This window comes from Bos mutus, chromosome 6 (assembly GCF_027580195.1).
Source record: "Bos mutus isolate GX-2022 chromosome 6, NWIPB_WYAK_1.1, whole genome shotgun sequence".
Classification (NCBI taxonomy): domain Eukaryota; kingdom Metazoa; phylum Chordata; class Mammalia; order Artiodactyla; family Bovidae; genus Bos; species Bos mutus.
Window position 1 is genome coordinate 102,836,015 of NC_091622.1, and position 19,906 is coordinate 102,855,920.

General features: G+C 51.3%; 1 protein-coding gene across 1 annotated transcript in view; it reads left to right on the forward strand.

Annotated features, from left to right (window-relative positions):
- JAKMIP1 (janus kinase and microtubule interacting protein 1) overlaps positions 1–19,906 on the forward strand; it is a 153,636-nt gene that overhangs the window by 104,421 nt on the left and 29,309 nt on the right. Inside the window, exons 7-11 of the mRNA XM_070371875.1 lie at positions 187–327; positions 2,012–2,071; positions 15,248–15,376; positions 16,499–16,627; positions 18,037–18,120. Coding sequence (XP_070227976.1) covers positions 187–327; positions 2,012–2,071; positions 15,248–15,376; positions 16,499–16,627; positions 18,037–18,120 — 543 coding nt within the window. The remainder of the gene's footprint in view (positions 1–186; positions 328–2,011; positions 2,072–15,247; positions 15,377–16,498; positions 16,628–18,036; positions 18,121–19,906) is intronic.

Below are 19,906 nucleotides of genomic sequence, written 5' to 3' on the forward strand. Positions count from 1 at the left end.
CTCGAGCCTGGCCCTGGTCTGCAGCTGTCTGCTCCTCCAGCGTGGGGACCAGGGAGCAGTCATCCCTCCCTCCATCTTTCCATCCTGTATCCCCAAGCCCACACTCCATACCCTGACGCATGGTGGGTCCCTGACAAGGGTTGTGGATGAGCAGCCCTGTAGTGTCCTCTCTTCCCTTGGCTGCAGAAAGAGAAACTGTCCGCCCAGGCGTCCCTGAAGAGGCACACTTCCTTGAACGACCTTAGTCTGACACGGGACGAGCAGGAGATCGAGTTCCTGAGGCTGCAGGTGCTGGAGCAGCAGCACGTCATTGACGATCTCTCACTGGTATGTCTGCGCCTGCACCAGTGCCAAGCCCTCCGTGGGGTGCCAGGAGACATGGGCCTCCAGAATAGCATCAGGGGTGCAGGCAACGTGGGGCGCAGGGGGGCGGGGGAGCGTCTCACGGAGCTCCTCCTGGTGATGGGGCCTTCCTGCTCCATTCTTCCAGAAAGCAGCCTCCACTTGCTTTACACGACATCACCCGGTATCTGGGAGCGGTTTCCATGGTTACTCTTTTTGCTCAGCTCTTATCCAGAGTTTGCTGCCATTAAGAAGCAGCAACAGCCTCTGTTGAAAAGAGTCTCTGGCCTTTACAGAGTGGGTGTGATCGATCTGTCCTGGAGAAGTCTGATGTTTTTTTTTTTAGCCTATTATTGCAGACTGTGAATTTGAAAACCGGAACCTTATAATCAGACCGGAATTTGAAGGACTTGCTAAGACGTGTGTGTGTGTTTGTAAGATCAAGGAGGGGGGAGTGTGAGTATATCTTAAGGCGGCTGAGTGTGACATCCAGAGACTTCTGCTGCTCTCTGTGGAAGGAGCTTAGGGACCATGAAGGGAGCATTTGTAGTGAGCTTTAGTTGTATCTTAGAAGCAAAGAGTACTACTTCAAAAAATAGAAAAGCCAGTGACCAAAGCTCTAGAAAAGGCTTTGACTGTAAGTTGTCCAATTCACTTTGCTTGCCTATCTCTCCATCTCTGCTCCCTCCTTCCACTCACCCATCTATACTCCCTCCCCTCCTTCCATCTGCCTTCCCATCCTCCCCCTCTCCCATCCATTCCTTCCTCTCTCCATCCTGCCTTTATTCCACCCCCCTCCATTTATTCTTTCAACCTTCTTTGCTTCATTGCACATAAAAGTCTTTATGCCACATAAGGCGAAAAAAACACACCCAGCAAAACGATGACAGGGTTGAAAGAGGAATAATAAACAGATAAGACGAGCGAAAATGAAGATGGCAGCGTCAGTCAAGATCAGGAGGGACACATGGGTGGACCATAGGGTTGTTGCCAGGCACCGTATTTGTCTCTGGGTGTCCTGACAGCCAAAGAGGATAGGAGCAGCCTATCAGAAAGGAGATAATCAGGAAGGAGAGAATTTGCTGCTTTCTTCTGGGGCAGAATGCTGCCACTCCTGCTAATACCCCTGTAGGTGCCATTTCTACGGACAGAAGCCACAGGTAATCGCAGTCTCTTGCAGGGCAGGTTCTAGCACTTATAGCAAAGGAAGAAGCTGAGAATCAGGGAAACGAGGTGTGTCATCTGGCCAGGAAGAGGCCCCATGGGGCTTTGGCCGCAGCTCTGTGTGAGATCGAAGCCACGAGTTTATTTTCTGTTGGGGTCACTGACAGTAGGTAACTAGGTAACACCGCTTGACTCGTTTTCACTTTCACCACTTTCAAGTTTTATAGCTTCCAGCCCCAAAGGCAGCCAGGGTGGAGTTTTACAGTACTGGCCAACCTTGGCATTTTTTTTCTGGGAGGGTCCAAGTCCAGTTCACGGTGTGGCTCTGTAGCTGTCAGTTCTGAGAAGCAGCCGTGCCCTGGGTGCTCAGAACCTGGGCCTACCCAGGCCCGGTGCAGACAGGTAGGCGCAGCAACTTTGTGAGTTACGCCCTCTTGGAGCCAGTGGGTCCCTGGGCGTGATGTGAAGACTGGCTGAAGATGCAAATGGTTGTGTTTCCTTCTAGGAGAGAGAACGGCTCTTGCGGTCCAGAAGACATCGCGGGAAGGGCCTGAAGCCACCCAAGGTGAGCCAGCGGTGGCACAGCTGCCCTGCTCTGGCTCCATGCCAGGATCTGCAGGACGGTGGTCCAGGGATGGAGGAGGGGAGCGAGCAACCCATAGAGGGGCCCTGAAGGCAGGCACCCTCATATCTCTGCATATTTGATGCAGAAAAACCTGTTATAACTACTTCTCAAGGCAACATAAATAAGTAGGCCATGGACCTGGTTACTGTCATTTATTCATGGAAAATTTACAGACGTATCCTGTATTTAGGCCTCTGGGGATGTGTGCCCAAAATTAAAAACATAAATACTTAGACCTTTTGAAGGATTTAAAGGATACCTGGTCTTGGTTTATAACATCTATATATCCTGTTTTGAAGAATCAGGGGCTTCAGGCTTTTTTGGAATGATGCAGAATGCATTCTTCCTGGAAAATGTGGTTTTGCCCTTTTTATAGAGACGTTGTCCAGATGTCCAGTGAGGTGAGCAGAGGCAGTCTTGGAAAACTCAGATGCCCACAGGGATCGAGCTGGAAAGTAAAAGAACAAATTGGTTTTTTTTTTTAAGATTTTTTTGATGTGGACCATTTCTTAAGTCTTTATTGAATTTGTTACACTATTGCTTCTGTTTTATGTTTTGGTTTTTTGACAAGGGGGCATGTGGTATCTTAGTTCCCAGACCAGGTAGGTATAGAACCCACACTCCTGCATTGCAAGGTGAAGTCTTAACCTTTGAACTGCTACAGAAGTCCTGCAAATTGCTATTTTTTAAAAGGCCTTAGTTTGCATTAACACCTGGAAACATTTTTCACTTCCATGAAGATGTGGGCCTGGTCACCTTCTTATTAAACCAGATGCCCCTCCTGGTTTATCTTTTGGTAGAGATATGGCTATATGGAAATATTTCTCATCTATAAAGAAAACAGCCATGCAGATGTCTTACTGAATGACCATGGATATATGGCTTTGGTGTCAGTGGGACAATAGGGAGTGATGGGGACTGTGAAAAACTGGGTCCAGAATATCAGTTGCTGTAAGAAAGTGAGCCAGGTGATGTCAGATAATTCAGTTATTCAAGAGACGTGGAAATCTCTGCATTAGTGTCCTAGGACTTCTGTAACAAGGTACCACAAACTGGGTGTCTTAGAACAGAAATGTATTAGCTCAAGGTTTTGGAGTCTAGATCTAAAATCAAGGTGTTGGCAGCATGATCCCAGCCTTTAGGGAGATCCTTCTTTGCTTCTGGTGATTTACTGGAAAATTGGTATTATTTGACAAGACTTTCCTTGTCTTCAGTTCAGTTCGGTCACTCAGTTGTGTCTGACTCTTTGCGACCCCATGGACTGCAGCACGCCAGGCCTCCCTGTCCACCCCTCTCTGTTCCTTGTCTTAAAGCTGCACAGCTGCAATCTCTACTTTTGTTGTCATGTGCTGTTTTCCCTGTGTGTCTCTGTTTTTGCATAGCCATCTTCTTATAAGGACATTAATCACACCCCAATCCAGTGTGCCCCCCTTTTAACTGATTATTGCAATGATTCTATTTCCAAGTGAGGTCACACTCTGAAGTACTGGGGGGTTAGGGCCTTAATATAACCTTTTTGGGTTGGGGGGCTCATTTCAACCCATAACACTTCTATGTAAAATCTCAGGATTGTGAATGTTGGTGCAAATTGTTTATAGTACACTCTGGGCACATAAAATATATCTTGAACCAAATTTGTACATTTGGATAAAGGTTTATTTATAGCATCTTATTTAATCGTCATAGCAACCCTGTGAGGTTGGTGTTATTTTTTCTATTTTAAAATTACAGGAAGTATATAGGTATAAAATATATAAATGAGTCAAAGAGGAAAAGTAACAGACCGACATTTAAACTCAAGTCTGGGGCTCCAAGGCCCAAGCTTATGCCACCAAGTCAAGTTGAATGAGGTACAAGTCTCTATGCACTGACATTAGAATCTCAGAAATGGGAAGCGGTTCAGCAGAACTTGGTTATATTTAAATACCTATTTTTATTATGGACGTAGTATAGCCACATTATAGACTATCTGGAACATAGTGGTCCATCATGGCAGTGCCTCCGCGGTGCAATCAATGTTGGCATTTTAATGCAATCTCCTTCCCCCATCCTTGTTCCGCTTCACATTTTTTAGATACTGTAGCTGTAATTGTAGAATACATTTTTGCACCCTGGGTTTTTACTTACCATTATACTATAAAGCATTTTTCCGTGTTATGATGCTGTCATCATAAATACGAATTTTCAAGACTACATAATCTGTTGAGTGGATGGGCCATAAATTTGTCTAACATTCTGTGTCCACCAAGCGTGTCTGCTTCCAGCTCCTCATGGTTGTGAATAATACTGCAGTAAATGTGTCTGTGCTTAGCAGACTGCTCTTCACCAGCCAGTTCTGCTAGATTCCCTGAGTGTTGAACATTTCATTGGGTGACCACCCTTTCGGTCTTCTTGGACTCCCCGCTTCTGTAACTGTAACCACAGTGAACTCCTTTTGTCCAGAAAACTGTCCATAGTCTAGATCGTTCCCATGGATAGATTCCCGGAAGTCTACATGTGGGTCAGAGGGTGTGAAGGCTTCGATCAAGAACATTCAGCCTTCTGTCTGCTGTATAGAAGGGCTGTGTCCTTTTGCCCCGTTGTCAGTAATGTACACGATGGCCATTTTCACCACAAGACATGTTTAAAAAGTAACCATCGAAAGGAATTCAGTTTGTTGCATGAACTGGCTGTGTTGTGGCCTCATACACCCCAGAAAGGGTTTCAGGAAACCCAGTTTTGTGCCATGACTATATTTTTCAAATGTTGTCAGAATATCCAGAATAAGAGATTGTTTCCCTTTTCCTGTTTCTGAATGTGTCTATGGGAAGAGAACTTCACAAAGGCCTGGACTGGACTTAGGATTGGCTAGGCTTGCATGTACTGCAGGCAAGGTGGGCAGGAGCTGTGTCCTGCTCACTATGTCCTGGTCATTGCCTGGCACAGAGTGGGTGTCCCTAAACAGTTGTTGACTGAATAAACAAATTGCTCTTACTGGAAAAAACGCATTTACCTAACACTGGATCATTCCAGGATGCGGAAGTTTGGTCACTGTAATTACAAGAGTTTGACGCCACTAAAGGCAGAGTCTTGGAACCTCTAGGGGAATTTCCTGACCCGGCTTGGGGTCTTTCCCACTTACTGTGACCCACCAGTATTTTCCTTTTTCTCAGGATTCAATGTACAGCTGTTTCCCTTATGCTCCTGCTTAATCCTAGCTAGTCCAGGGCCGGATGGATGAGTGGATTCATCGGGACCTGGGCAGGTTTTTAGTCCCCAGGGCTTGGCCCTCAGGCCTGGGCGGCTTCCCTTCCTTCTTTCCCACATGTCGTGTGGGGATCAGTACTTTCTTTTCTCTCCTTAAATAATCTTCCTTGCACTCTGTCCCTCATGCATACATGCACTTTATCACTTTGTCCGGGTCTTTATGTGACAGAGTGTCTCGGTGAATGCACCGAAGATTCCAGAACTTTCCGTCCCTGCTCTCCAGCTGTTGCAAGCCTCTTTGGACTCTGTAGTTCCCTGCCAAGGGTCTGCTCCATTTCCACACCATAGCCCAGCTGCTGCAGATGCTCTGAGGACACAGCAGTCATCTTCCAGGGCAGCCAGCATATCCTCAACAGCTCCCGACCTGTCTCACTGGGCTCCTGGGGACAAGACTGGTGTTGGCTGTCCCTGCCTGGGGACTTGCCATTGATTTTTCAGCCCTGGGTGGGGGTTACAGGAGAAGGACCTTAAGTGGTTCCTTGGGCCCTGTCCAGGGTTCAGGGCTTGCTCTGTGGAAGGTGTGATCAGGACCTAACTGGAAACAGAGCCCCTGCCCTGAAGTGGCAGGAGGTAGTGGGTCAGCCATTGGAACGTGCAGCCTAGCAAGGGAGAGATGTGTCTTAGGAGAGAGCTGGGCCCATAAAGAATGGCTAAAATGAGTACAGTTTGCTCACTTGTCTTGAAAGTAGAGCTAAGATCTTGGACGAGGCTCAGGAACCATGGCCTGGAGCAGCAGGAAGTCAGGCCAGCTCCTAGCTGTGAAGCCTTGAACTCTGAGAACCTGTTTCCTGGTTCTTAAAACACGTATCATATCTATGGGATCAATTGAAGCATCTGGCTCCAGGCCTGAAGAGTAGACAGGAATCAGTAAATTATATTATCCTTTTTCTTTCTCCCTTCATCTTAAATGAATAGCTTTCCTTTGGAGGGCCTGTTAGATGCAGGCCCTGCATGGGGGGGTTAGATGTGAGGCCCTGCCTCACCCTGCCCCCCATCCCCCTCTAACTCATGGCCCCCATTTTTAAAAGAGGCGGCTTCCCTATAGCTTAGATGGTAAAGAATTTGCCTGCAATGTAGGAGACCTGGGTTCAATCCCTGGGTCAGGAAGATCCCCTGGAGAAGGAAATGGCAACCCACTCCAGCACTCTTGCCTGGAGAATCCCATGGACAGAGGAGCCTGGCAGGCTACAGTCCTCGGGATAACAAAGAGTTGGACATGACTGAGTGACTAACACTGCTACTACTGCATTTTTAAAGAGAGAGAAATAGTCTCAGGTAGCAGCAAGGTGACATCCCCACCCTTTGAGGGAGGCTGGGAAACATCAAAGCACCACTGGAGAGTCGGCCCTTCCTGGGATCCAAGCGTCAGCTCTGTGGTCCCCTCTCCCGAATGGACCAGGCCTCTTCTGTCACCAGGACGCAGGTCACCCTGGGGATCTTCTCGAAGGTCACTCCTGGTTCGCAGCCCCTGCATTCACTCTGACAGTACACCTGAAACCTATCCAAACTTGACCTTGTGCCCCGAGGCCAAGCCCACAGCCTTGTGGGAGGAAGAACTCGGTGTCTGAAGCTGCCCTGGGACAGAAGCTGGGGTGACATGCCTTAGCCTGGCCACACGCCTGAGTGCTTTCCATCACGTGCACACTTTCTCCATTTTTAAGTAGCCAAAGAAACCCTTTTTCCCCTCTCTGGTCATTTCCACTTGACTTTGTTCCCAGACCGCCTTTCCCCCACGGCTCCGTCCTCAGCCTTTCAGCGTGGGGAGGGCTGGCTCCTGCCTTGTTTGCCGGGTTATAAGCAGCCCCTAGCACAGCGCCTGGCCCTCACCGTGGGGCTCGATCGCATGGACTAAGGGGGCTGTTTATCCTTGCAGTCTTGCCAGGGTTCCCCTCCGAGCAGCAGGCAGCCAAGGGCTTTCGCTCCGTGTTTCAGTCCCTGAAAGGGATGAGGGCTTGGCCCTTCCAGCCTGGGCAGCAGCCCATCATCTTGTTCCCTCTTCAACGGCCAGGCAGGTGGCTAAGCTTCACATCAGAAGCACGTGAAGCCCCACAGGGAGCTGCTCCAAGGGCCGCCTGCTGGCTTTGTGGGCCCTTCGGTAAAGGACTCGAAACGATTGGGGCACTGGAGATGGAACACGGGCGCGGTTTTGAAAGTGCAGGGCCACACTCAGGCAGCTGAGTGGCTCAGCCGCACACGCAGTCTGTACTGTCCTACCTGGGGCAACATCGCAGGTTGCTGGGCAATGGAGAGAGGGAGAGCAGAGCTAGGAGCCTGCCTTGGCCATTTCACCTGCCCAGCGTACCTCATCTAGCACAGCAATGCCCATGGGGACATCCAGATCACTTCCAAAGACTTTGGGATAGACAGGAAGTAATGGTGGTCATAGGCAACATATTCTAGCAGGACAAGACACTCTAACACCAGGAGTGAGCCTGGGGGTGAGACTCAGTCTTCAGAGAGGACCACGCTAGAAGGCAGGTCTGCAGCTCCTGGCCCCCTGCCTAGAGTCAGGAGGGGACCCTAGATCCAGTGTGGAGGGGCTTGAGGCAAAGGCTCCCTGATTCCAGACCCTCCCTTCCAGGCCCTTGCTTCTTCATCTGTGTCCACCTCCTTCCTTTGGGTCCTCATCTTCTGTTCTGGGACCATTGCCACAGCTCTCTGGCTGCTCCCCTGCTTCCAGTATCTTCTCCCACCAGAACTGTCTTTTTAAGGCAGAGGTCTTACCCTGCCACCTTCTTCCTTAAAAAACCCTCCACTGGTTCTCCTTTTCTCAGGAGATGAATCTAGGGCCCTTTGGCTGGGCCCTCAGGGCCTTCCAGGACCTGGTCCTGCTCACCTCCTGCCCCGACCTTGTGGCAGCTCGTGTCCAGCCGAGGCAGAACAGCTCTCAGCCCCTCCATCCCCCTATCCCTCTCATCATTGTCTCGGTGCATCTTGTTGCCCTGGGCATAACAGAGCGTCAGGTGATGGGTACAGAGGAATTTTCACTCTTGAGGAATTTCTGGCAAAGTGGGTCTAAGTAGATCCAGGAGGCAGCCCACTGTACATGTGTCATGGCTTCCACAGAGCCAGGAATCCTTCTGCCAGGGATCCTTCTTCCAGGCAGAGGCTGTCTTTGGTTTTTCTTGAGGGTCCAAGTGCAGAGCAGCTTAGAGAGAAATCAAGTCTTTAGGCTTGTTGCAGAACTCAACAGTTTGTAGATGGCTTGACTTCTAGGATTATCTCCCTCCTCCCTGTTAGCTGAGATTTTTTTTCTATTGCTAGTGCCAAAAATTCAAAGTCGTTTAAGCAAATAAATGAATTTATATAGCTAAGAAGTCTAGACGTCCGGTTTCAGGTACAGCTGGATCCAGATGCTCACGCGCAATTATCAGGGACTTGTCCATCTCCATCTTTCAAGTGTGCTTTCCTCTGGACTGGCCTCTTTCTCAAGCAGACTCTCCCATGTGGTGGCCCAAACAGCTTTAGCAGCTTCCAGCTGGCATTATACCTGACAACCAACCTTTGTGGTCAGAGGATCTCTCTCCTCAGTGGTTCCAGCAAAAGTCCCGGGACCGGTGCTCCTGGGTTCAGCCTGGTCACAGGTCCATTCCTGACCCAGTCCCAACTCTGGAGGCACCTCATTTGGAAAGACAACTTAAAGACTTAGCACTAAATTGCATAGTGTGACCTGGTTACATAGCTTATATCATGGCTACTTTGAAAGGATCAAACATTATTGAAGTTGAAATATATATGAACTTGGCTATACGTATTTTTTTCTCTTGTGAATTGGGGCTTCCAAAGTGGTACTAGTGGTAAACAACCTGCCTATCAGTGCAGGAAACTAAGAGACTTGGGTTCGATCAGTACCTGGGTTGGGAATATTCCCTGGAGGAGGGCATGGCAGCCCACTCCAGTATACTTGCCTGGAGAACCCCATGGACAGAGGAGCCTGGCAGGCTGTAGTCCATGGGGTTGCAAAGAGTCAAACATGACTGAAGCATCTTAGCACACACTTTTGTGAATTATTCTTTGCCTCTTAATGTTGCTTTGTGCTTAGTTGCTCAGTCGTGTCTGACTCTGCGACCCTGTGGACTGTAGCCCACCAGGCTCCTCTGTCCATGGGGATTCTCCAGGCAAGAATACTGGAGTGGGTTGCCATGCCCTCCTCCAGGGTTGCTTTAATACCTTTCAAATAAAAAGGTTTACTTTTTAATGGTGAAATCTACCCTTTTTTCCCACTAGGAGGGTTTTTGCATTTGATCTTGTGGCTAGAGAAGCTTCTGCAAGAAGGTGCCCTCATAGGTGCTACATGGGTGTGGGAACTGAGGGCCACTCTAGCTGCCATTTTTCTATCGGATGGTGGTTTGCTTCAGTTCATATAAATGGTAAAACAAATGCTTATGGAAGAATTGCTAAGAACCCATGAGTTCAGCTAGTCTGGGGGCACGCACAGGGTGAGGGGATGAACCGAGAAATTTCCTAAGTACACGAGGCAGGAGGCACCTCCCTGTTTTGTGCTCTGGTCCTGAAGAAGGTTCTCTCGGCATCACGGTTGCTAAGGCTGTTCCCAGGGGCCCTGACGACAGGGCGACTCGGGGAGCCTGGGGCTGGGAGGAAAGCCCCCAGAGAATCAGCCAGCCTGAAGGCTGTCTGCTGTGACTGATTCACCCAGGCCCAGCCCCTGGAAACTGGCTCCTCTCAGCCCACGATCTGCCCCAGAGCCGGCATCCCTTTTAACAAAGGCACACCTTCTAGAGCATCCTGGTTGTTCTCAGAACGGTGCAGCGGAGAAGGAAGGCAGTGGACCTAGTGTGGTAGAGGAAACGAGAGCGCTCTGCAGAAGAATCGGTGCTTCCTCCCAGGACTCGAGAGAGGCCTGGAATCTGGTGGCAGTGATGTGGCTTCCAGCTCCCCTGACATACACAGGCTAGCGGGTCTCAGACTCTCTGCCCCGCCCCCTCCCCGCTCCCGCATCCCCACCATGGAGTACGTCCTCTTCGTGCTGTATTTCTCCTTTTTCCTCTGTCTCTGCACCCTGGTGTGTCTGTACTTTTCTGGCTGCCAGGAGATGACCTACAAGCATGAAGGTAAGCGGCCAGCTTTGGGTCAGTTGCAGTCGTGTGAATATCAGCGGCTGTGATTGGAAAGCTCTTTCCTGTGCCTGGGATTATTGGGAATGACATGGAGGAGAGAGGAGGCCGTGAGAAGCTGGGCTCAGCCAAGAGGTTGTTTATTTGGGGGACGGGGTGCCTCCCTTTTTCCACTCTGTTCACGTGATCTGCTAAGAATGAGCACCTCTGTATATGCAGCATGTCAGTGGAGAAGAAATGTTTATTTTCCAGTCATAGCTGCCCAAACTGCATTTCAAGCGTTTGGGTTGGTTTATAGAAAGATGTCAGCAAGACAGGGCTTTGGTGGCAAAGAAAATAGAAGTCTGGAGAGGTGGGCCCTTTTCCATAGAGGATGCATTTGGAGTGAGCAAAGATGGAAATCTTATGTTCCTGAAGTTATTTTTTCCTTAGGAATTTCCCAGGGAATTTTTGAATGATGGAGGCTCCAAAAAATCGACAGTTTCTATTGTGCTTGACTTTCTTTAAAAACCCCATTATGAGCTGAGCGTTTGAGAAACAGTATTTCCAGGTGATTTTCCTTTCATTCCTTGGAGGCTTGTATGTAATTTCGTGTATATGAACATGCAGTGGAAGGCAGGGTTGCTTGGTCTCCAAAGAAGACAGCCACCAGATTTTCACTTGAAACGTTGTCTTTTTTTTTTTTAAAGCTTGTTTTTTTATTAATAAAGCCATAAATTTATGTGGTGCATTTTGGCTTCCCATATAATACAGTCAATTTAAAAAAACTAACTCTCAGGAAACAAACCAACCCAACCCGTATGTCACACAAGGTGGGGGTGACTCGTGGTCACCTCCCTACTGCCTTGGAATTTGTGTGTGCTGTGGATTCATGGATCGTCTCCTTTGTGGTCATAGGATTATATATTTTAATTTTTTAATTAGAGGAAAGTTGCTTTACCATGTTCTGTTGGTTTCTGCCATACCACAACGTGAATTAGTCCTAATTGTGTATGTATATCCCCTCCCTCTTGAGCCTCCCTCCCCCGTCCCAGCCCTCCCCTCTAGGTCATCACAGAGTGTCAGGCTGGTCTCCCTGCCTTTTACAGCAACTTCCCACTAAATATCTACTTTACACAGGACAGTGCATGTTGGTCAGTGCTACTTTCTCAATTTGTGCCACCCTCTCCTTCCCCTCCGGTGTCCATAAGTCAGTTCTCTATATTATACTTTGAATGTCCTTGTGTGTTTGAGCCCGCCTTCGGAGCTGTTTCTTCCTTCCCTCCTCCCAGCATACTTCCTCAGGTTCTGTCTCTGGAGCCACATGATACTTCGAGGCGCTCCACTGGGATCCAGGCAGGTCAATTTTAAATGCACAGCTGCAGCGTCTGTAGTTAATACCCTGGTTGTTATTTGTCATTGTTTAGTCACTAAATCATATCCGACTCTTTTGCAACCTCACGGACTGTAGCCTGCTAGGCTCCTCTGTCCATGGAATTTTCCAGGTGAGAATACTGGGGTGGATTGCCATTTTCTTCTCCAGAGGAATCTTCCTGGCCCAGTGATCAAACTCACATCTCCTGCTTCTCTTGCACTGTAGGCAGATTCTTTACCATTGAGCCACCTGGGAAGCCCAGTACTCTGTTTTAGGGCTCAGTAATTCCCAGGTGGCGCCAGTGGTAAAGAACCCGCCTGCCAATGCACAAGACATAAGAGATGTGGGTTCGATCCCTGGGTCAGGAAGATCCCCTGGAGGAGGGCATGGCAACCCACTCCAGTATTCTTGCCTGGAGAATCCCAAAAAAAGGAGTCTGGTGGGCTTCCATCCATAGGATCACAAAGAATCTGACACAGCTGAAGTGACTTAGCATGCACGCAATTGAGTATTTAACTCTCAGTCCCACAAAGTTTCAAAAAGCAGGTCACCCTAGGTAATGGAGCACTGAGTCATCACCCGCCCCCCCAAGAATAGCCCGCAATGCCTGCAGTGGGTGACCACCGCCTGCGCAATGCCTGCAGTGGGTGATCACCGCCTGGCCTCGTGTCTTGGCCATGTGGAGACTGTGAGGCTTAATGTTTCCTGGGGCTCCATCCTTGTGCTGGGCAGGGGCCTCGCTGCGTCACTGCTCACTGCTGATCAGCACAACAGGCCTGTCCCTGGAGGCCTTGCAGTTAGCAGTGTTTACAAGAAATGAGGTCAGCTGAGTGGCTGCCCAGAAAAACAAGGAGCCTGGGGCTCGGGTGAACCGCATGTGTGCAGACGAACTGAGTGCTATGAATGTGTCCGCCATCAAAGGTCATGGCCACAGCTCTCTGGAGGTGTGGCGTCTGGAGCATCATTGACACAAACTCAGGGGGATTTCTCAACCCGGGGCTGGAAGTGTGCCTTTGAGCATAGGAATGTCTCCTCCAACTCCACTCAGAGAGGATTGCATTTGACGTTGACGGAGTCTAGTAGGGACTCATGTTCTATCTGGTGGACTCACCTGGGGTGCACTGCCAGGTGGCTGCCCACCGATGCGGGCTGCAGGAGCGAAGGAAGGGACACCACGTGCAAACCCAAACTACTCGTGGGTGAACGTTTGTTTACCGTTGAGTTCTTTGCAAATACTTATTGAGCAACCAGTATTTCTTGAGCGTGTCAGGCCTTGACATCAGCACAGTGTATCTTATGTTAGGCAGTGATGAGCATTATGGAGAAAAATAAAAGAAGAAGAACAGAGAGGCGGGGGTGGGGAAAGGCTAGTTAAGACTTTGATGTGGTGATCAGGGAAGTCTTTTGATAAGTTATGTTTGTGCAAAAACTGGAGGGAAGGGAAGGAGAGGGTCACGTGGGTTCTGGGGGACAGCATCTGGGAGTGCAAAGGCCCTGCGGCAGGCACGTGGAAGGGGCGGAGGTGTGCTCGGCAGTGTGGCTGGAGCACAGTAGTGAGGAGGGGATGAGGCCGGAGCGAGCGGGGGCAGGCGCAGGGCCTGTGGACCGCGCTGTCGATGTTGGCTTCCACTTAAGTGTAGTGCAGGGCTTTGAACAAAGGACAAACACAACGGGATTCTTGTTACAAAATAGTCACTCTGGCCACCAGGTTATGGGACAAAGGCAGAAGCCGGAAGGCCAGTAGTGAGAGGTGATGGTGGCTTGGACCAGGAGGCAGGTGCTGGTTCGTGGAGGCTTGGATCGTGGGTTGAAGATCGAGCCAGCAGGGTTTCTCTCAGAGGCGTGGAGCATGGAGTGGAGAAAGGGGTTGGTTTTTGGCCTGAGGAACTGTAGAGGTGGAGCTGCCAGTGGTGAACACAGGTTAGTCCGAACCTGGAAACAGCCGGTTCGGGAGTGTTAGGTCAGTGTTCTCCAGCCTCCCTGGAACTGTCTAGGAGGTGCCTGACGTGTGACCCGGGAGTTCAGAGGGCAGTACATGTCCCACCTGTGTTAAATAAACAAAAAGCATAAGGCGAAAGCAGTTTGCAGAAACACAATTGTCAATGCAAGGCCATCGTGGGCGCCAGCCGTGGCCGGGGGCCTCCCTCAAAGCCCCATGAGAGATGCTAAACTGTGCAGGGTGACAAAGGAGCTCCCTTCGCCTCACTTCCTGGTTCTGAATTGGTTCCTAATCCTGTTAGTGCACCAGCCACGTTTTTCTGACATCTGGACCCAAGAGCTTGTACACCAGCACTGGCTCTGATGGCAGGAGGTGCCCGAGCATGCGGGGAGCGTCTCTCTGTGTTGATGGGTGGGGAGGGACCCCTGCGAGAGCCTGGTTCAGATTGACGAGTGGGAGCCTGGAGCTTGGCTCCGGATTTAGGTATGGTTCTTTCTTCATGGTCAGGAGCATCCCTGATTTGTAAAATCAAAAACCTTCTCACGGACTATTTGAGGCGGGCGGTGAGGGGGGGAAACCAGTGTTTCTTGGACAAGGGATGTTGATCTGGTGATTGTGGGCTGGTGTCTGTGGTCCCAAGGGACTGAAGCTCTTTGGGGCAGGGACCACACCTGGTTTTGATTGGTTGTGGCCCCCCAGGCCCCACCCAGGGTCTGACCCATAGAAGGCGCTCAGTCAGATGTTCACTTAAGGAATGAATGAATAAGTGAGTGAATGAAGGCCCATCTCTTGTGATATTCGGGGTGAGAGAAGTGCTGGACAGGGTAGCTGGAAGCCCAGCACACAGAGCCTCAAAACTGCCTCTGAATCTGAGTACTGGGTGTATATGGGTCCATTACGCCATTCCTTCTAATTTTATAAGTGTGCTTGTTAAACTAAACTAAAATTGCCTCTTGGGGCACGTCTGGTGAGGACCTGGGCCCCCCGCTCCCCAACTTGCCCAGCCAGTCAGAACCCCAGGTCCACCTGTGGACACTCTGCCCTCTCACCATTCCGTGTCTGACCTACAGCCCGGCATCTCACATGGCCTGCCCCTGCCCTCCCCTCCCCCACTCAGTATAGCAAGGATGCTACTCACCGTGTGTTACCACGCTGGGCACCTTGCTCGGTGACCTCACTTTGTGCTCAGGGGTGAGCTGGGGGTCCTGTGTCCCTCTGATGGAGAAGGGAGCTGGCTCTCAGACAGGCTGTGTGGCTCCCTTGCAAAAGGTCATCAGCACGTGAGCCTGAGCCAGGGTCGGGCCAGCACCCTCTGTGGTCAGCCTCCACCCTCTGACCACCTCTGGCTGCCTCTTTCCCCCTCAGCAGTCACGCACCCCCCACCCCCCTTCTGGGATGCCCCAGTGGCCCTGATGCACAGTGTCTCCCTGCGGATGACAGGGTGGGGGTATCCAGGCAACTCTTGAGTCCCTCTCTCATGCTTTGCAAATTGCCTTTCACAGAAGCATGTTGTGGAGACATTTTTTGGATTTGACGAGGAGTCCGTGGATTCGGAAACACTGTCGGAGACGTCCTGCAACACGGACAGGACGGACAGGGCTCCGGCCACACCCGAGGAGGACTTGGACGACGTAAGCGGGCCTCACCCCTGGGTGCTTGTAAGGGGGTGCCTCCCACCTCACCTGGGCTCTGTAGCCTCGGTCCCTCCCTGTGAGACGAACCTCGCAGGACCTGTGTGGTCACAGCCTGTGGCCAGGGAGGGTGGTCCCCACTTTGACGGGTTCTGAGAATGGCGATGGCGGGGTGCCTGCAGTCTGGAGGGGCCCTTTCCCTTCCCAGCACAGATTTCACACCGGAGACCTGTAGCCACGGCGGTGCCGCTTGCCCTTTGTCATTAAAACTGCTGTGTGGTGGTCTGCCCCTCGCCTCCCCCCAGGCTTGTACACACACACACACACACACACACACACACACCTGTGTATATAAAGATGGTGTGTCACTGTAGGAGAGGATGCGAGCAGCACAGAAAAGAGCAGACGGAAGCCGACTCCTCTCTCTCACACTTTCCTGACCCTCCGTCTCTGCACATCCACCTTCCTGTCCCCTGCTCCAGAGAGCCTGAGTTACACAGGAGCAAAGAGCAGCCCCTTCCTCCCACCCTGCCCGCTGGGATTCATTCAGGAAACCCCAGTCAAATACGATCTCGTCGGACACACGCTTTTTGATTTGCCTTTTTCACCAAGAATGTGTAACAGGCTTCTTTCAGCACCAGATGCTGTTAGTCATCATCCTCTGTCCCGAGCAGACCCTCGTAGATCCACACGTGCGTCCAGCCTAAGGGCTCCTGATGAGAGGAGTACGGGGCTTCCAGTTTTTCACAACTGCAGCGATGCTCTTTGGGTGGTTGTCTCCTTGGGAGAAATCCCCAGAATGAGACCTGAGGGGTGGGAGGGGTGCCTTTTACAGCCTAGACGCTCGCCGTGCAGTCGGGACTGGCTCACCCTTGTTCCCCTGCACACGATTCAGTGATTCCTGGGGTTCAGGGAGCTCCAGGGTAGATGGCAGAGAAGGGATCTTCTCCCCAGCACTCTCTCCAGAGCCCTCCAGTTAGGTCCTGGCCCGGGCCAGTCTGTTAAGTAAGAGCTGGCAGCGGTCGTGACATCTGCACGTTGTCTTTGCCTGACTTGACCCTGGCACTGCCGTTCACGTCAAGTCACGGGCTTCCTGATGCTTTTCTCTTCCATGACGTGAAGACGACAACCCGAGAAGAGGCTGACCTGAGATTCTGCCAGCTGACCAGGGAGTACCAGGCCCTGCAGCGAGCCTATGCCTTGCTTCAGGAGCAGGTGGGCGGGACACTGGACGCCGAGCGAGAGGCCCGGGTAGGTGCCAGCGGAAGGTGTTGAGGGGTCGGACAGAGGCTGGATGTCCTGTGCATGCCCTTCCCAGCAGCCGGATTCTGTTGAGAGGGGATGGGGGTTGCCTGGCAGCCTCCGCTGTGGTGATGTTCCAGCATTTGGCAAATCCAACGGGAGCTACCTGCCCGTCCTCAGTGCAGGAGCAACATTTGCAGAAGAAATGCTGCTGTCTCAGTGTCCTGTGCCCCTTCCGTTGGCAAGAAGGGTTTCAGAAGTTTGACTCAGTGATGAAATCAGACTCACTGTGAAACAGACATCTCTCTTTCCCGGCTGAGAAACCCCCAAGAATGTTCCTAAGGCACACAGGCAGGGCTGCCCAGTTAAAGCCCACCCAGCGCTCTCTCGGGTCCCTGCTGGCCACCCAGGTCTGGACCATACCAGCCCTCATGGCTGGGCTGACCTCCACCATCTAGTAACGTCCACTCACTGGCCATTAGCCCATCTTCAGGAGTTGCACAGACCAGACTCGGCCAGCCTTTCCCTCTGAAGGCAAGAGGGACCCCTGGGAGTGCTCCTGCTGGGGTGACTTTTCACCCCAGCACACACCCGTTTCATTCCCACAACAGCCCCATGAGGTAAGGGGTGGCAAATGAGGCTGTGGAGGGAAGCTCCTCGGCTACAATAGTGTCAGCCTGTAACCTGTAGGTCAGAGGAAGTACACTGGAGGTGTACGCTGGAGGTGGTTTGGACTGAAGCATGGGTTTCTTATTAAAAAAGCTTCAGCTCCTTGCACCATTCAAAAGTTGAGAGAGTTCACGTAGAAATCCGGGTTCCTGGCTTCTCTTGAAAGCTCAGAGCATCTGGTAGCACCAGTCTTCCCATTCCGTGTAGTCACCTTTGGCTGCAGCTGCTGAGTGGCAGCACCCCCCCTGAGTTGAGACATGTGCCCCTGGTTTGCCACAGTCGCCACCACTCCCTAGTACCCCTCACCCAGTCAGTCTCTCTTATTTATACTACCCGCCTGGTGCTCGGGGTATCTGGTTTTCAGCCCTCGCTGTCGGTGACACCTTTGTCAGGAGATGGGCTGAGCAAGGGAGAAAGTGTGGCTGGCGTTGGTGGTACAGCCACGGCACGGGATCAGGAAGCTGGGCTGGGAGCTGACATGCTGGCCTCTCACTCACCCTCGTGAAGAAGCTGGCCGCTTCTCCAGGCTGCGCTCGTCTCTCAACAGGGGTGGCGCTGACGGCCTGTCAAGGCCTTGCGGTTCTTCCAGGTGTCACACCCGTGGGTGACACAGGAACCAGGCAGGCCAGTCGGCACGTGTGCTCCTAAAAAAAGGACCCGTTTCTCAGGACCGGATGCCACCTTGTCCTTTCCCCTTCTCTGTCATCATCCGGGGGGACCTGCTCACTTCCTGGTCTTTTGCATTTCAGACTCGGGAACAGCTCCAAGCTGATCTGCTGAGGTGTCAGGCCAAAATCGAGGATCTGGAGAAGTTACTGGTTGAGAAGGGCCAGGTGAGCAGAAACGGTCACGTGACCTGTAACTCTTTGCATTTCTATCCCCTTGGTGGTGTCGCTGGGGTCTTGGTGCCCAGGGGGATGGTCTGTTGATCTATGTCATTTGCTCTGGAGATGTGAGAGAAAAAAAAAAGAATGTTAGCAGAGTTCAGGCGAGACTATCCCAGCTCATTTGCCTCTTTACCAATTTTTTTAAAATCCATCATGTTCTGAGAGTCTACTTGGCTTTTTCTTTGTTTGTTTGCCAAATGTACAAGAATAGGAGACAACTCCAAACATAAAGTGATCAGCAGAATCTTTTCTGACTTGAATCTGGAAGAAAAGCTGACACTGCCTATGAGGATTCAGTTGTGCAAATGAACTTGCAGCTAGCTCTCAGTGATGGCAGAGGTGGCCGTGGGAGCCGGTCCAAAACTCTCCATGAGGCAGGGGAGCAGTGCAGAACATACACCACAGCCAACAAGCCACAGGCCAGCCCTGCCCCTGACCTGTTGCACAGCCCTGGGAAAATTACGTGATCTCTTATGTCTCAGTTTCCTCATCTTTAAAATGGGGCTAATAATAGTACTTAACACATAGGGAATGGGGGAGGAGGGAGACTCAACAGCAGCCTGGGTGGAGTCCAGGGGGAAGATGAGGCTGTTTTCACACTTCTGTCCTCACCTGCCATTGACCTCAGCTTCCCTCTTTCAGGCTGAGCTCACAGGTTGCAACCCGTCCAACCGCAGCCTATGATTAAGTTAACCTCCCATCTGAGGTGCTAGGCCCAGTTTTTGGGTGTGCTCTGCCCCCAGTGCCTGCTAAATAAAGGGGCCAGTCTGGGACAAAGCACATGGCCATTCATTCAGCGAGCACTTTACCAGAGCCCTTGCCCTGTGCTGGGCTCTGTGCTCAGCGTGTGGGATCATGTATCAGTTGGCTATTGCCGCCTAACAAAGCACCCCAAAACTGAGTTGTTTACAAATAACAGAAATTTTGTGTGCTTACAGTTCTATGGATCAGCAGTTTGGGTGGTTCTTCTGCTGGTCTCCCCTGGGGTCACTCTAGAGGCTTCATTTTGCAGCTGATTGGGGATAGATGGCCCCAAATCACCTCAGTGTCCTGTCTGCGCATTAGTGCCAGCTGTTGGCCAGGCTCTCATGGTCTCTCGTCCTCAAGGACGCTGGCTCCTTTAAGTAAAGGTCTTGGAGCAGGAAGAAAGGGAAGCCCCCAAAGCACAAGTATAGGCCATGCCTCTGCCTGCATCCCATTGGTTAATATCCCGTTCACCAAAGAATGCTTCAGCCACACCCAGTGGTGAGTTTGCTCCTTGGGAGGAGCTGCAGAGTCACCTTGCAAAGGGGCAGAGCCATGGGAGGGCCACTGCCAACAACCTCCCACAGGAAAAAAGATGAATGGACCCAGCTCTGGACTCAGCCTCATGAGCCTACACGTGTGTCAATACTGGGAAGACACAGGGTGATATGCGCTGGGTAGAAGGAAGGGAGGGAGGAAGTTCCCTCGTTTATACCTTCATCCATCCCCTGGCATTTACTGAGCATCGGCTGTGTGCTGGGCACCGTGTTAGGTGCTGGAGATGCTGGTATAAAGACAGACTTAGCCCCTCGGCTCATGGAACGTTCCTGGACAGAACTTGTCCAGACAAAGATGTGGTTAGGCAGAGGGTCTCGGATGAGCAGAAGTGTGTTACTGTGATGACACCAGGTCAACGGGCACATCCATGGGGGCGTGGCCCAGACACTTGCCCTCGAGCCTAAGAGAGCAAGCCCTGGAAGGGCTGCCA